At 41.2% G+C, this 16,686-nt stretch overlaps 1 protein-coding gene across 3 annotated transcripts in view; it reads left to right on the top strand.

Moving 5' to 3' along the window:
- ALDOB (aldolase, fructose-bisphosphate B) overlaps positions 1 to 16,686 on the top strand; it is a 269,623-nt gene that overhangs the window by 242,605 nt on the left and 10,332 nt on the right. For all 3 annotated transcript variants that reach the window (XM_033920844.1, XM_033920845.1, XM_033920843.1), the window contains exons 6-7: positions 188 to 271; positions 12,893 to 13,067. In XM_033920844.1, the coding sequence (XP_033776735.1) occupies positions 188 to 271; positions 12,893 to 13,067 (259 nt within the window). The remainder of the gene's footprint in view (positions 1 to 187; positions 272 to 12,892; positions 13,068 to 16,686) is intronic.

The following is a 16,686-nucleotide window of genomic DNA, read 5'->3' as shown; positions in this document are numbered from 1 at the left end:
ATGGAGCAGATTTGCATGCCTGGCACCTACATTGTATGCAGATCATTAGGGTTATCCTGAAAACCCGACTGGCCTGGGGGTCCTCCAGGACAGGTTGGGAACCACTGCTGTAGAGTTTAGCTGCTGTTAGAATCTCTTCTGCCCCATCACCCATTCTTCTCTTCTGATTATTATCATCTATCCTCAGAATGGGTTGGTGCCCATCGTGGAGCCTGAAATTCTACCCGACGGAGACCACGATCTGCAGCGTTGTCAGTACGTCACAGAGAAGGTGAGAGTACACATGGAGAAAGCTTCTGGTTTCCTCACTTTTAGATGAGATAAGAAGATGTATTTTCCTTGCTTTCCTGTCCTATATGTAGCTTATTTGGTATTCACAAAACTATTCCTTAACCAGTGTGGCTTTAAATTTCTGTTAATCAACAGAGACTCTATTAGAATAAGGTGATACCAACAAACATTTCTAAATACAAATGAGTGTTTTTTTGTGAAAAGCTCAGACCCACAACCATACCGCCAAGTGATTAACATGGCGTGGGTTGCTTTCACTGTCTCTTACCACCAGCTCTTGTTGGATACATTTATAAACCAATGATAAATGTAAGATAACTTCTGGTGGTCATGGCACACCCAGGCAACCACTCCAAAACCATACTGATAAAGTGCTGTCACAAAGTCCTCGACCCCCCCCCCCCCCAAGGGGACACTATAAATAAAGAAGTAACTCCCAATCATTAGTGCGTGTACTCACTCGGAAAACCCCCATTCTTCACTCTCAAAACTCAAAACTACTTTCAAACTTGTCTATATTATGATATACAAATAACCCGTTCACAGAACTCTTCCCACCGAACCAGCAAAGGTCACAAAATTCAGCCCCAATGTCTTGGTTTCAGCTTTGAAACTTCCTATTTCATTATCTAATCCTTCTGGGGCCACCATATGCCATGTTCACGATTTAACAAAAACTGGGTGACATTCCCCATAATATTATGGGCTCTCAATAAAACTGTGTACTTAACCTCTACTATAACATGGCCAGCTTCGAGCCAATGATTAACCAACGAATGTTGCTCAAATGTTCCGCGATGCAAACTTTTATTGTCCTTCTCATGTGCCCAATATAGAATTTACCACATGGGCACATGAGGCAGTATACCACTCCCATTTTCAAAAAGTATTTCTTTCCGCCAGAACCCAGAATATTCCAAACCGTCAGTGGCAAGTACATACTGACAATAACTGCAGAGGTTGAGAGAGATTTCTCAGCCAGATTGCGCCCCCGAGTGAAGACGAATCTGGGGTAATCTCTCAGAAAACTGGCCAATGCTTGACTTTATTAAACACACCTATGGCATTGAGGCTGAATGAGCCAATCTCTGTGGCAAGAGCGTGCCTGTTTCCAAGCCTGCCGCACCGTTTTAGCTGGGTACCTGCGTTCTATAAGCTTCAGATACTTTATTATCTTACATTTATAAATGTATCAAACGAGACAGTGAAAGCTGTGATGGTCTCACCGTGTTAAACCCTTGTCGGTATGGTTGTGGGTCTGAGCTTTTCACAAAAAACACTCGTAAATATTGTATTTAGAAGTGTTTATTTGCAAGGTGATTATTTGGTGAAAAGTCAGTAAAATATCTAACCAATCTCTCATAAACACAGTAACCACAGCCATCATATCTGGTTGTTGAAGAGACATTTCCCTTCTTTTATTTTTATTTATTTAACCATTTATATACTGTGTAAAACTATGTGGTTTACACATTGATTTCATACATATTTTCCTGGTCACTCTTTAGTCATTAAACATATAATACAAAAAATGGGCAAACATAAATTTCCCATCCCCCAGGGAAAAATAATACAATATCAAAAACAAATATTATCAAATCATAATTTCAACAATTAAAATTCAGAAAAGCATTGAATATTAAATTCAAGGCAAAAATATTCTTAACCCATGGGCTCCTTTTACTAAGGTGCGCTAGCGTTTTTAGTGCACCCATGCGCAGTATGCTTCTAGAATAACACCAGCTCAATCCTGGCATTAAGGTCTAGCGCATGCGGCAATTTAGCGCATGCTATTCCACGTGTTAAGGCCCTAACGCACCTTAGTAAAAGGAGCCCTATATCTTAAAACTGAAGAGACTACTGAAACATTAGCATAGGAAGGCATTGATGTTTGCAAAATTAGTAAGCTGCAAATTATATAAAAATGTATAAAGGTACAGAATATAATGTAAGGATTGCTATACTGGGCTCAATTAATATCTGATTTCTTACCACAGCCAGTCCAAGTTGCAAGTACTTTGCAGGATCCCAAAAAGTAACAGGATTCCAGACTTCCCATCCCTAGGAATAAGCTGTGCATTCCCCAGGTCTAATGAAAAGTTCTCAGCCCAACCAAGAAGAGAATGATGAGGACCTTACCCAGAGAGAATATGCCATAGGATTAATCCAATAATGTAGTCCTCGAAGACAAGCTGACCAATAATACCACTGTAAATTTGGCAACCCAAGGAAGAAACTGTATAGGAGCTTTAATTAATGGTCTTTTATTATACCATATATAATGAACAATGCAGGATAGTAATGTAGAAAAATTTTTTAGGAAGGATAAATACCTTAAATATATTGATTCTACCAAGCCAAGAGTAAAAATGATCTGGAGATTGGGTTGTCAAATTGTTGGATTGTAATTGGCAGAGCAGTGGCAAATAAGTTCCAAAAGGTGGTCCAGTTGATTAGAAATTTGATTATGTAAGTACCGAAATTGTTTAAAGTCCAGTTTAATCTGTATGTAAGGAGAATTGTGCTATAGTTCGTGAATTTGGATTTCAGGGCATTATAACAGATTTTCCAAAATTAATAGTGAAACCCGAAAGAATGGAATTCTGTAATGATGTTAACAGTATTGGGTAATGAATCGGTCAGATTACTCAAGTACAATATAATATCATCAGCATATAAAGATATTTTGTGAGTTTCATCAATTTAAAAAAAAAATTTAAAATTTAAATTGAATCAGGTTGGGCAGACTGGATGGACCATTCAGGTCTTATCTACCGTCATCTACTAATTTGTATACCTAGCATTAAATTAGACGTACAAAGCACAATAGCTAAGGGTTCGACTGCCAATGCAAAGAGTATAGGTGAGAGCGGGCACCTCTGGCGGGTGCCCCTGTGAAGCGTAAAAGAAAAAGAGAGGGTATCATTTACAGAAATAGATGCTGAAGGTCTAAGATAAATGGTTTGTATCCAATTGACAAAGGGCCATAACCAAAATTCCTTAGGACATAAAATAGGTATGGCCACTCAATTTTGTCAAATGATTTTTCAGCATCTAAAGAAAGTATTGCTAAATCTTTGAAATTTCGAGAGGTATAGAAAAGGACATTAAACATCTAAAGTTATAACATAACATAACATTGTGCTTATTGACCGCGTAATCAGAAGTTCAACGCGGTTTACAAAAAGTTATAAAGTAAACATGTTACATGAAATAAGATGATTCGTTAAACAGTCAAATATTTAGAAAAAATATAGGTCTTCAATTGTTTTCTAAAATGGCCATAGGAATGGGTAGTAAGCAACAATATTCGGAATTCGTTGTCATGAAGAGATGCCAAAGTATGATTTAGAAATTTCTTACTCCTGCAACCCTGGTCAGATGGAAAATTAAACAAAGGATGAGTTCTTCTACTATGTCTGTATGATGCTAAAGAAAATCTATTGACTAAGTAAGAAGTTGCTGTACCAGAAACAGCCTAGTTTAAACAATACCAGGGCCTCCATGGCAGTCAATGCAATTCGCGATAAAAGGGTGTAACATGATCAAATTTCTTCAGGCCTTAAATCAGGGTTGGCCAATGTCGGTCCTCGAGAGCCGCAGTCCAGTCGGGTTTTCTGGATTTCCCCAATGAATATGCATTGAAAGCAGTGCATGCAAATAGATCTCATGCATATTCATTGAGGAAATCCTGAAAACCCGACTGGACTGCGGCCCTCGAGGACCGACATTGGACACCCCTGCCTTAAATCATTCTGACCACTGTATTCTGTATTATTGTAAGTCTTGCTAATTCTTTCTTGGTGACTATCAGATAGATAATATTACAATAATCAAGAAGACTCAGTAGTAACGATTGAACCAGTAATCTAAAAGCAGTAAATTCAAAATAAGATCTAATTGTTCGCAATTTCCATAACGTGACGTGGCATTTACACACTACAGCATCTATCTGAGCATGCATTGTAAGATGCTGGTCTAAAATAACTCCCCAAATTTTAATTGTTGGATGAATTATATACTGAGTTGAATTTATACTAATAGAAGGTTCAGAAGAAATATTACTAGCAGTCGCCACAAAAAACTTTGTTTTGCCAGAGTTTAGTTTGAGTTTAAATTTTTGAATCCAAGAATTCATCTGTTTCATTATGATTTCAACTTTAATGATAATCTGGAAAAGGGCTGAAATATGCACAAAGGTTTCAGTAGGTGAGGTTCACAAAGGTTTCAGTAGGTGAGTCTTTGGCCTCCAGTGACCACAACATGGTGTGGTTTCACCTCAGGAAGGGAGTCACTAGGTCAAATACATCGACAAAGGTCCTTAACTTTAAGGGAGCTAACTTCCAGAGCATGGGAGATTTTGTCTGAGGCACTGCAAAACCAGGACACAACGGACAGTGTGGAGGTACTGTGGTTGGCTATGAAATCGACCCTGCAGGAAGCAACCAACCTCTACATAAGGACCGTGAGCAAACGACGGAGAAATAATAGACCCCAGTGGTTCTCCGCGGAGATCTTGTAACTAGTAAAGCAGAAGAAAAGAGCATTTGTATCCTACAAACAATCACAACAACCGGAAGCTAAAGAAGCCTATCTGGTGAAATCTAGAACTGTTAAGAAAGCAGTCAGGAATGCCAAACTCCACATGGAAGAAAATATAGCTAGGCATGTTAAAAAAGGGGATAAATCCTTTTTCAGGTATGTTAGCGACAGAAAAAAGAACAGACGGGATTGTGCGCCTAAGGAAACCTGACGGTAACTATGTAGACTGAAACAAAGCCGAACTACTCAATGGATATTTCTGCTCAGTCTTTACCTGTGAAGCACCGAGATCCGGACTGCAGCTGCAAACAAGGGAGTGCTCGGAGGACCCGTTCCGGGATTTTGAATTTACTGCAAGCAATGTATACCATGAGCTATCGAGGCTAAAGGTGAACAAAGCCATGGGACCGGATAATCTACACCCCAGGGTACTTCGGGAACTGAGAGATATCCTGGCAGAGCCGTTAACTGCACTTTTTAATCTTTCCCTAAGCAAGGGAAAAGTCCCCTTGGACTGGAAAACTGCTAACGTCATAACACTCCACAAAAAGGGATGCAGATCAGAGGCTGAAAATTACAGACCGGTGAGTCTCACATCAATAATGTAAACTTATGGAAACATTGATTAAAAACAGATTGGATACGATTCTGGATGACGAGAGGCTGAGGGATCCCCACTAGCATGGATTCACAAAGGGAAGGTCTTGTCAATCCAATCTGATAAGCTTCTTTTACTGGGTAACGAAACAACTGGACAAGGGAGAGTCCCTGGATATTGTGTATTTGAACTTCAGTAAGGCTTTTGACAGTGTCCCACACCGTAGGTTATTGAATAAGATGAAAACGATGGGATTAGGAGAAACATTGACGGCATGTATTAAAGACTGGCTCAGTGGTAGACTTCAGAGGGTGGTGGTAAATGGTACCCCTTCAGAAACTTTGGAAGTGACCAGTAGAGTGCCGCAGGGCTCGGTCTTGGGTCCGATACTGTTTAATATTTTTGTACGAGACCTGCCTAAGGGACTTCGAAGTAAAATTACAATATTCGCCGATGATGCTAAGCTATGCAACGTGGTTGACAGCGCAACCATGCCCGATACTATGAGGCAGGAGCTACTTTTATTGGAAAAATGGTCTAATACTTGGCAACTGAGTTTCAATGCCAAAAAGTGTAAGGTTACGCACCTTGGTAGCGGTAACCCCTGCAAAACATACATCCTGAATGGTGAAACCTTAACAAGAACTGTCGCAGAACAAGACCTGGGTGTAATCATTAGCGAAGATATGAAGACTGCCACTCAAGTGGAGAAAGCTTCGGCCAAGGCTAGACAAATGCTGGGTTGCATCCGAAGAAGTTTTGTCAGCCGAAAGCCTGAAGTCATAATGCCGTTATACAGGTCCATGGTGAGACCTCATATGGAGTACTGTGTTCAATTTTGGAGGCCACATTATCAAAAGGATGTGAAGAGAATGGAATCGGTTCAGCGAATGGTCACTAAGATGGTCTCAGGACTCAAGGATCTCCCATTAGAAGAACATCTAAGCAGGCTGCAGTTATATTCTCTCGAAGAACACAGAGAGAGGGGAGATATGATAGAGACGTTCAAATATCTTACAGGCCGTACCGAGGTGGAGGAACATATCCTTTTTCTTACGGGTCCTACGGCAACAAGAGGGCATCCGCTCAAACTCAAGGGTGGGAGATTTCATGGTGACATCAGGAAGTACTTCTTCACCAAAAGGGTGGTTGATCGTTGGAATGGCCTTCCACGTCAGGTAGTTGAGGCCAATAACGTGCTCGACTTCAAGAAACGATGGGAAAAACATGTGGGTTTACTTAGGGGAATTGCTTAGAGGGAGTGTTCTTTTAAGGGGAGGGTTCTTTTAAAGGGAGGGTTCTTTTGAGTGGGCAGACGTGTTGGGCCGACGGCCCTTTTCTGCCATCATTCTCAATGTTTCTATGTTTAATAGTAATGTCGTCGGCATAACTAAACAGTTCTACATCCAGGTTGCTCAAACATGAGCCCAATGATGAAAGATAAACATTGAATAGTGTAGATGAAAGTGGAGAACCCTGAGGAACACCACATGGTTTATTTCAGATTGAACCGTAGCGATTGTTAATAAATCCTGTTTGGTCTGGATGAACACATCCGTAATACGGTTGCTGAGTATTGCAATAATTTTGTAGTCTATATTTAGTAAAGAAATAGGTCGGTAGTTAATACAAATAATGGAATCCTTTCCTTATTTTGGGATGACCGTGATCACAGCTGAGTAGAACATTTCAAGTAAGCCGTGAGCTGTGGTTATTTCGTTAAATACCTCTGTTAAATAGGGGGCAAAGTAATCCACTAGACTGTGATATAATTCAGCTGGTAATCTATCAGGTCCTGCAGCTTTATTTCTTTTCAATTTGGTGATAGCTAATCGCACCTCTTGGATAGTAAATGGATGATCAATATTTGATTGAAATACAGGTTTTAGCTTAGGTAAGTCAATATTATGCAGCCAGGCATCAATGTGTTAGAACATAAGAATAGCCCGTTCTCACGGTGGCTAATCCAGGTCATTAGTACCTGGCCAAAACCCAAGGAGTATCAATATTCCATGCTACCGATTCAGGGCAAGCAGTGGCTTCCCCCATGTCTTTCTCAATAACAGACTGGACTTTTCCTCCAGGAACTTGACCAAAACTTTCTTAAAACCAGCTATGCTATCCGCTTTTACCACAACCTCTGGCAATGTTCTTGCATACTCGTAGAATGTAATTTTTATAAGTCCTGAAAAAAAACAGGGTTAGATTCACATAACAGACCTACTGATCCAATCTGGGTCCGGGGGGCTGATTCACGATGTGTCCTCATGAAATGAGGACGAACAGAATCATGCCCCCAACCGCCATCTGTAGATGGTCTGCGCTTGCTTACAGAGCAGCGACCTTTTTTTTTTATTTTTTTTTTTTTACTTCTCTTTTTCTTTGCGAGCCCATGGTTTTAAACCACAGGCTTGCAATGCGGGGAAGGGCAGGAGAGTCGGGGCCGCGAGAGGAGGAGATTTGGGGTGAGAGTAGGGCGGCGAGTCGGGGCAGAGAGCAGGGTGGCGAGAGGAGAGTCGGGGCAGGAGAATATAGGCAGAGAGCAGGAGATGCAGTGGGAAAGCAGTGAGTAACTAGTCCCCAGCAATCGCTTCTTTAGTTGATCGGCCAGCCCAGTCAGTGTTCCAGATTTGTTTAGTGAATCACTGCCTGCCTGCCTGCATTTGAATTACATTACATTACATTAGTGATTTCTATTCCGCTTGTGCCTTGCGGTTCTAAGCGGATTACATTAGAAGATGGCTGGTCATTTCCAGGCGATGACAATACAATTATTTGTATAACTTTACAAACTTTGCATACCTAACTTTACATAACTTTTCGTACATAACTTTACATAACTTTACGTGGAGTTACTTTGCGTTACTTTACATTATCCTTACCGTGCTTGCATTACTTGCATTAAGTTTACATAATTTATCTTACATAATTTATCTTACATAACTTTACAAGACTTTACGTAGGGTTACTTTGTGTTATTTTACCTTATTATTCCAGTACATTGCATAACTTACATTACATAATATTACAAGGCATAACCTTATGTTATATTACAAAGCATAACCTTATGTTACATTACATAATATTACAAAGCATAATCTTATGTTACCAAAAAATCGTCTGTTCCTAGGTTGTTATATCTGATTTTTCGGTATTTGGGGAAACAGTGTTTCTGGATATGAATTGGCTTATCGCCCGTTGCAACTAGATTAGATGTTGCCTATGGGGACGAAATTGCAGTTGGTTGTGAGTTGCAGGAGGTTATGAAGGGTGAGAAGATGAGGGTAGATTATAATATTGGGATGTGTTTTTTGAATAGTATAGTTTTTATATCTTTTCGAAACGCTTTGTAGTCCGTAGTTGTGGTCAGCAGCTTGGATATGATGGGGTCAATTTTCGCGGCCTGTGTAGCAAGTAGGTTGTCATATAGCTTTTTGCGTTTTGTGCCTTTGAGTGAGGGGTAGGTGAATGGGGTCTGAATGCCATGCCCCCTCATTTGCATGATCGGATCAGAGGATGATTGAGACAGAGGTTAGTGAATCGGTTGGAGGAAAAACGGGTCGCTAAGTGGTTAGGACTTGATCGTTGGGCTTAGTGAATCTAGCCCATAGAAAAGCCATTTAAAATATCATAAGTATTAGAAGATACAGTACCATTAGACAATTTGATCTAAATGCGTTTTGGTTTTTTTTAATTTAATGTGGTGTAACTTTCATTTTAAAAGTTTGAGGGGGAATTTATTAGACCCTTCAAAAAAAGAACTTTTGGTAAAATTGAGATAGTCGTAATTTGTTTATTTGCCATATGTCCTTTTAAAAGATGTTTCTTATGTGTTTGTTTATGCTTAGCTTCCAGAATTGCCAAAGAGTTACATAACAAGTTTAAACGTCCACGTAGTAAGAAAGTGAATAAATGAGTATCATCATTATAGTTAAATTGTACATATTCTTTAGTTTAAGCAAAAATACTGGGTTTTATAGAAATTGCATATTGAAGGGAGAGCATTGGGAGATGTATCGAGTACCTATGAAACGATTGCAAACTTTTGTTTTAAAGTTGGAAGGAGTAAACCAATAGTCAATCCTGGTGAAGGAATTATGAACTATGGAGTAGAAAGTATAATCTTTTTCTGTGCCATGCATCATACGCCAAATATCAATAAGATTCAGTTTAAGTAGATGTTGCAAAATAAGTTTAATAGTTTAATTTAGTTTAAAGGTTGGTTCTGATTTATTGTTTGCTGCAAGGGCACAGTTAAAATCACCTTCTAAAAATCAATATAATATATCTGCCTTCTGGGTCTTTAATAACTGTTGACTTTACTGGTATACTTTATATAAATGCTATTTCATTCAAGGGCTAACATTTTATTTTATTATTTATATACCACTTATATCTTAAGTGCTTTACTTTCAGGTACTTTATCATATTTCCCTTTCTGTCCTGGTGGGCTCAAACTCTCTAGTGTACCTGGGGCAATGAGGGGATTTGCTCAGGCTCACAAGGAGCAGTGAGAGATTTGAACCCACAGCCTCAGGGTGCTGAAGTTGTAGCTCTAACTCTGGCGCCACACACTCCCAGAGTTGCTGTCTTTGTTGTACCTCTGTTTCTCATTGAATAATTATATTACATTGTTAATTTGATAAGCTCTTCCCAATTTCATTGCTTGACATAGTTGCTCTCACTGTTGTTATCAACATAGCTCATAAATTGACTTATGCATCTACAGTGTCTAAACTCTCGTAGTCAAAAACTTGCTGAAAACATGTGGGTGGATCATTCAATATCATTCCATTGGCGTCTTTAAGCATCCCAAGTTGAGGCTGGAATTTCTGCTGTAATCTCTTAATCTCTTGATGCGCTAATCTGGTTTTTCCATTTACATTCTCTTATTCAATTTTCTGACAAATATTGAGATTATTCTTCGTCTTGCTGAACTTTACGTTGAAACACTCGGTTCATTTGTGATACTTTTTCTCTATCACCAGATAATTTTGCTTCTCTTTCTTCTGAGATACAAGGTGGGTTTTTTGGCTCTTTTTCTTCTGGAGTATTTTTAGCTTCATCACTAATTAGTTTTGATGCCATTCTTTAACTCTTCGGGCTCTCTACCTCCTGTATCAAGCAATGCAAGACTGTTTAGTTTTATTCAATAGTCTGATGGAATGTTTTCAGTGTCGTATTTTGGGAGATCTCTAATGATCTTCTTGTGAAGCTTTACCTTGATCTTGCATGTCAAAAGTTCATGGTCGCTTCTACAAACAGGTCTTGGTTTAGTCCTTGCAGTCAAAACTGCAGATTGCCATCTCTGTCCTATGCCGATGTAGTCAATTTGATTTTGATATTCTGGAGAGGTCCATGTGTACTGGCAATGTTTGTGGTGTTGGAAATGCGTATTCATGATTGACAGTTGGTTTGTTTTGCAAAATTGTACTAAGTTATCACCAGCTTCATTTCTTTCTCCTATGCCGTGCTTTCCAACCACTGCATCTTCAGATGTACTTTTGCATTGAAGACCCCCATAATTACATTACATTAGGGATTTCTATTCTGCTATTACCTTGCGGTTCAAGGCGGCTTACAAAAGATTTATAAACGGGGATTACAATGGGAGAACGATTGATTTACTAGAGTGGTAAAGAGTAGATCTTTTGACATTTCTCGGGTTGTTAAGAGTAAGGCGGCTTACCAGAGATTTAAAGGGGGTAACAATGGAAGCACAATTGTCATTACTAGGGAAGAAAGGAGTAGATCATTTGTCAATTTTAGTGTTAAGAGTACGTGAAGTTAGGGCTGCTTCAGGAATTTCTTGAAAAGTATAGTTTTTATTTCTTTTCTGAATATCTTGTAGTCTGGAGTGGTCATCAGAAGGTTGGAGATCTGGTTGTCCAGTCTTGCGGCTTGAGTGGCTGAGAGGCCGTCGTGTAGTTTTGCTCATTTTACTTCTTTGATCTGAGGAGGTATAAATGGGGAATGTGTTTTTCTGTGTCTGGTTGTGGATGCTTGGATGACGCTGTTGTTCAGGTAGGATGGGCTGTCTCCGTTTAGGGTTTTAAATAACATGCAGTAGAATTTAAATTGTATTCTTTCTTGGATTGGTAGCCAGGATCATTAGATCTTGTTTCAGCGTTTGATCTATTATATTTTGAAGTTGTTTGCAGAATAATACTACATCCTCATCTGTGTCTGTCATTGGAGCATATACTTGGCTCAAGGTGACATTGATCGGCTTTCCTTGCAGATGGATTGACATTACTCTCATGGTACTTTACTACCATCTCTGAAAGCTTATTATTGAGGATGAAAGCCACACCATTTTTCCTGTGTTTCATGACCAGAGTAGCAGATCTAATGCTCATTTAATTGAAAATGGCCCTGTCCTGTTCTGTCCATTTGAGCTCACTGATCCCTATCAAATCGATTTTGGTTTTTTCCATTTGATCTTTTAACAATTTCCAGTTTTTTCTTTGGTTCATGCTTCGTACGTTCCATGTTCCTATGTTGAGAATATCTTTACAGCTTCTGATCTCCCTTTTCTATCCAGCAACATCAGCATCGGGACATCCTGGCGGCTTTGATCTGGCAGCTTCATAAACACCGTGAGTCCCTTCTGACCTAGGGGACTATCTTCCACCATTATATGTCGATTCTTTGTCTTATCAAGTTTTCTTGGCAGAATACAGAAGTAGATTGTCAGGCCTTTCTTCTGTGCAGTATAAATTCTCATCAAACGCGATCCTCTCATCCAACACTGCCCATTTGCTGCTGCCCAGATAGGTTAGTTTGACATATCTGCTGAAACTTGTCCGCCTTGGGAGACCCTGCTGGTAGGGAAACTGCTGATGGCATAGCTTTGCACAAGCCCCAGTGGCACGTCAAGCCCCCATATACCATGACTTCATTATATCATAAAATTCTTGGCATCCAAATTAGATTGGGGTTTATACCTTTTTACATTAATGCACCTTGATAACTTCTCTCCATAATATTTTAGGAGTTGGTGGTTCTTAAACCTGTCCTGGGGGACCCATAGCCCCACTCTGTCAAACAATGTCCTGCCACGCCATGGTTCACCTTGCATAAATTCACAAGTTTACATACATGTTAAAAGTATCCCATTCTGAGCTCTCCTGGGAGGATGGGATATAACACCAAATAAATAAGTAATGAATATGCATGAGTGAAATTTGCCTATAAAGTAGGTAGTAGGCATGCACATTTCTCTCTCACATATTCATTGTGGATATATTGAAATCCCGACTGGCTGGGGGGGGGTCTCCCAGCATAGATTTAAGAACCACTGATCTGAGTCGCTTCCAAAACAAACCAACTCTAATACTGGCTTATCAGGGAAGGGCAAGGGACTTGATATACTGCCTTTCTGTGGTTTATATATTATATACAGACACTACAGTGTTTTGTACTTGAGGTAATGGCCACTTCTTACCTCTTTGACCTCAGGTCCTGGCTGCTGTATACAAAGCTCTGAATGACCATCATGTCTACTTAGAAGGAACCCTGCTAAAACCCAATATGGTAACTCCAGGGCAGGCCTGCTCCAAACGGTATACCCCAGAGGAGATTGGTATAGCAACTGTGACCGCCCTTCGACGCACAGTACCAGCTGCTGTGCCAGGTAACTCTCTGCTCATACAGTCTCTCACCATTTTCATCTGCTCTGCTAACACCTTCTCCCTTTCTCACTTTTATTCCTTTTAGTAGGGGTTGTTTTACTGTGTTTAATTGCAAACACCACTTGGCACCATGTTACGTGCAGTGGCAGATAGCACAGGTGCTGGCATTATCTGCCACAACAGGTAACTTGATGTGGATCCAAACATCAATAAAGAAATGATGGAAAACAGATCTGCTGCAGCACTGCTCCTCCCACACAAATCCCCCTCCCATTCCAATGCCACCCCCAATATGATCCTTTAATAACCCCAAGCCTCCCCCCCATCATCCATCCTCTAACCTCTAGGATATCCCTCCAATCTATTCAGATCAGTGGTTCTTTTTTTAAGAAAGGTTTGAACAAATTCCTGGAGGAAAAGTCCATAGGTGTTGTTAAGACAAGGGGGAAGCCTCTGCTTGCCCTGGATCGGTAGCATGGAATGTTGCTACTCTTTGGGTTTTGGCCAGGTACTAGTGACCTGGATTGGCCACAGTGAGAACGGGCTACCGGGCTTGATGGACCATTGGTCTGTAGGCAATAAGTCCCCTCCTCTGCCAATGATAATAGTAATGATACTTATAATCCGCCAACTTCCTGGTGCAGGTTCAAAATGAATAACATGAAAAGCAATGTACTTCAGGTGGAAGATGGGTGGCGGTGGTTACACCCCCAGGGGAGGGATTATACCCACTTTTCTGCAGTGCATCACTCTTATTCTAGAATTGACTATATCTTTGTGGATCAGAGTGGACTGCACAGAGTACATGAGGCACGGATAAATTCAATAACCTGGTCGGATCGTGCTCCGGTTTGGGTGAGACTGGCGGGGACCCCGCGGCAGAGCGGACAGAAATATCGGCAACTCAATGATGGGTTGCTGGATGACCCTGACATGCTGCGCCAGGTGGAGTGTTGGCTGCAGGAGTATTTGGACTTGAATGTAGGAGGGGAAACTTCTCCAAAGGCTGTCTGGGAGGGGCTGAAGGTGACTTTGGGGAGATGCCTCCTGACGTTGGCGGCCTATCTACTGAGGCAAAGAAGGTTAGAGTGCTGAGACTGGAATCGGTCCAGAGAATGGTCACCCAGATGGTCTCGGGACTCAAGAATCTCCCGTACGAAGAAAGGCTGGATAAATTACAGCTATATTCGCTCGAGGAGCGCAGAGAGAGGGGTGACATGATCGAGACATTCAAACATCTCACGGGCCGCATCGAGATGGAAGAAGATATCTTCTTCTTCAAGGGTCCAGCGGCAACAAGGGGGCATCCGTGGAAAATTAGGGGCGGAAAACTGCATGGGGACACCAGGAAATTCTTTTTCACTGAAAGGGTGGTTGATCGCTGGAATAGTCTTCCACTTCAGGTTATTGAGGCCAGCAGCGTGCCTGATTTTAAGGCCAAATGGGACAGACACGTGGGATCTATTTACAAAGAAAGGTAGGGGAGGGTCTTTGAGGTGGGCAGACTGGATGGGCCGTAGCCCTTATCTGCCATCTAATTCTATATTTCTATGAAGAGCAGCTGCTTCATGAATTGGCTGTTTTGGAGGGGACTCACAAGCAACAGCCCTGGGACCGTAGGGTCCTGTGTCAGTTGCAATCGGTACGTCAGGCTTTAGAACACTTTGGTTTGGAGCGTATGAGATATCATCTGCAGTTGTTGCAACAAAAATATTTTGAATCAATATTAAGGCTAGTCGTTGTGTGGCCCACAGACTACGGGTCTGTCGCATGCGGAATAACATTTTGTCGATTCAGGGTCCATTTGAGGAGATGATGCATCAGGATGAGGAGATCCGGGCTTGTTTTGTGGACTATTACAAAGCAGTTTGTATACTCCGGAGTTTGATTGTAGCCTGGAATGCATTGATGACTATGTTCAGTTGGCTGGGCTGGGGAATATTCCCACAATGGACGCAAAATGCCTAGATAGGCCTATTACCCTTGTTGAGGCTCGCCAGGCGCTTAAATCTAGGTGGGGACGTCCCCTGGATTGGATGGCTTCACAGTAAAATTCTATAAGTGCTTCAGTGATTTGTTATTGCCACCTCCACTGCATCTTTTCAATGACTGAAACTGAAGAGTCAATTGCCCTTTTTTATGCAGTTGGCGGGTATCACGGTTTTACATAAGGCAGGGAAAGATCCAGGGCTATGTGCCTCTTATCGTCCTATCTCTCTCTCTTGTGGGTGGATACTAAAATCTTTACTTGGATTCTAGAGGATCGTTTGAGTTGGATACCGAGGCTGATCCTTCTGGACCAGTCAGGGTTTATTGTAAGACGGCAAGTGGGTTATTTATTATTTTATTTATTTCTAAAAAAATTTTACCACCTATTACTAAGCAGTTAACAAAATAAAACATTCACAATGGTTCAGAGGACAACATGCATAAAAGACTTTCAATTCACCACAACCAGGCTATACATTAACCCACTGAAAATGACAAAGAACCTGCAGGAAATTACATATCATTAAACTTCATAGAAACATAGAAATAGACGGCAGATAAGGGCCAAGGCCCATCTAGTCTGCCCACCTTAATGTCCCTCCCCTACCTTCGCCCTGTGAATAGATCCCATGTGACGATCCCATTTGGCCTTAAAATCAGGCACGCTGCTGGCCTCGATCACATGCATTGGAAGACTATTCCAGCGATCAACCACCCTTTCTGTGAAAAAGAATTTCCTGGTGTCAGCTCGTAGTTTCCCTCCCCTAATTTTCCACGGATGCCCTCTTGTTGTCGTGGGACCCTTGAACTTCAGTGGTTCTAGATCATAATTCAAGTTCCTCATTAGGTATCTCTCTCCAACATAACCTTAAAAGTAGGCTTTAAAAGAAGTTTAACATTTTCTTAAACTAACTGGTCTGAACAGGTGCCAGGGAGAAGATTCTGGAGGGTGATTACTTTGGAGTGGGTTCATCGGCTGCAGCAGGGCACGGTTTTCCTATCGGTTGACGCTGAGAAGGCCTTCGAAGGCCCTTTTTCTTTAAAGTGTTGGAATAGATTGGCTTGGGACTCCAAATGAGAGATTGGATCAGGGTTCTCTTTACCAACCCGATGGGCTGTATCAAGGTGAACGGCAGCCATTCTGCTCCATTTGTGCTCTCTAGAGTCACTAAACAGGGCTGTCCTCTGTCTCCTGTGGTATTCGCCTTAGCAGTGGAGCCTTTGGCCCGGCGTATCAGAGCTAATGACCGTATCTGGGGGGTTCGAGTGGTGACTCGAGAGTATAAAATCAGTCTTTTTGCCGATGTGTTCACGGTACAGGACCCTAGACAGTCCTTAAGAGAGATTCTAAGTGAATTATCTGCTTATGGTGGAGTTTTGGGGTTTAAAGCTAACCCTAGTAAATCAGAATTTCTGAATATTAATCTGTCAAGGGCTGTGATGAAAGAACTGGGTACTGCTTTTCCGTTTTGATGGGTGAAGTCGTCCCTGCGGTATTTGGGTGCTTTCTTTGGACCTTTGGGGGCTGGTCTGTATGACTTGAATTATAAGCCTTTATTTGATCGCATCCATAAGGATTTGGACAGGTGGGAAGGTATGTGCTTTTCTAGTGAAAATGATACGTCCAAGTTT

This window comes from Geotrypetes seraphini, chromosome 14 (genome assembly GCF_902459505.1).
Source record: "Geotrypetes seraphini chromosome 14, aGeoSer1.1, whole genome shotgun sequence".
In the NCBI taxonomy this organism is placed as follows: Eukaryota; Metazoa; Chordata; class Amphibia; order Gymnophiona; family Dermophiidae; genus Geotrypetes; species Geotrypetes seraphini.
The sequence above is the reverse complement of the archived record's forward strand: the minus strand, read 5'-3'. Positions and strand labels throughout refer to the sequence as shown.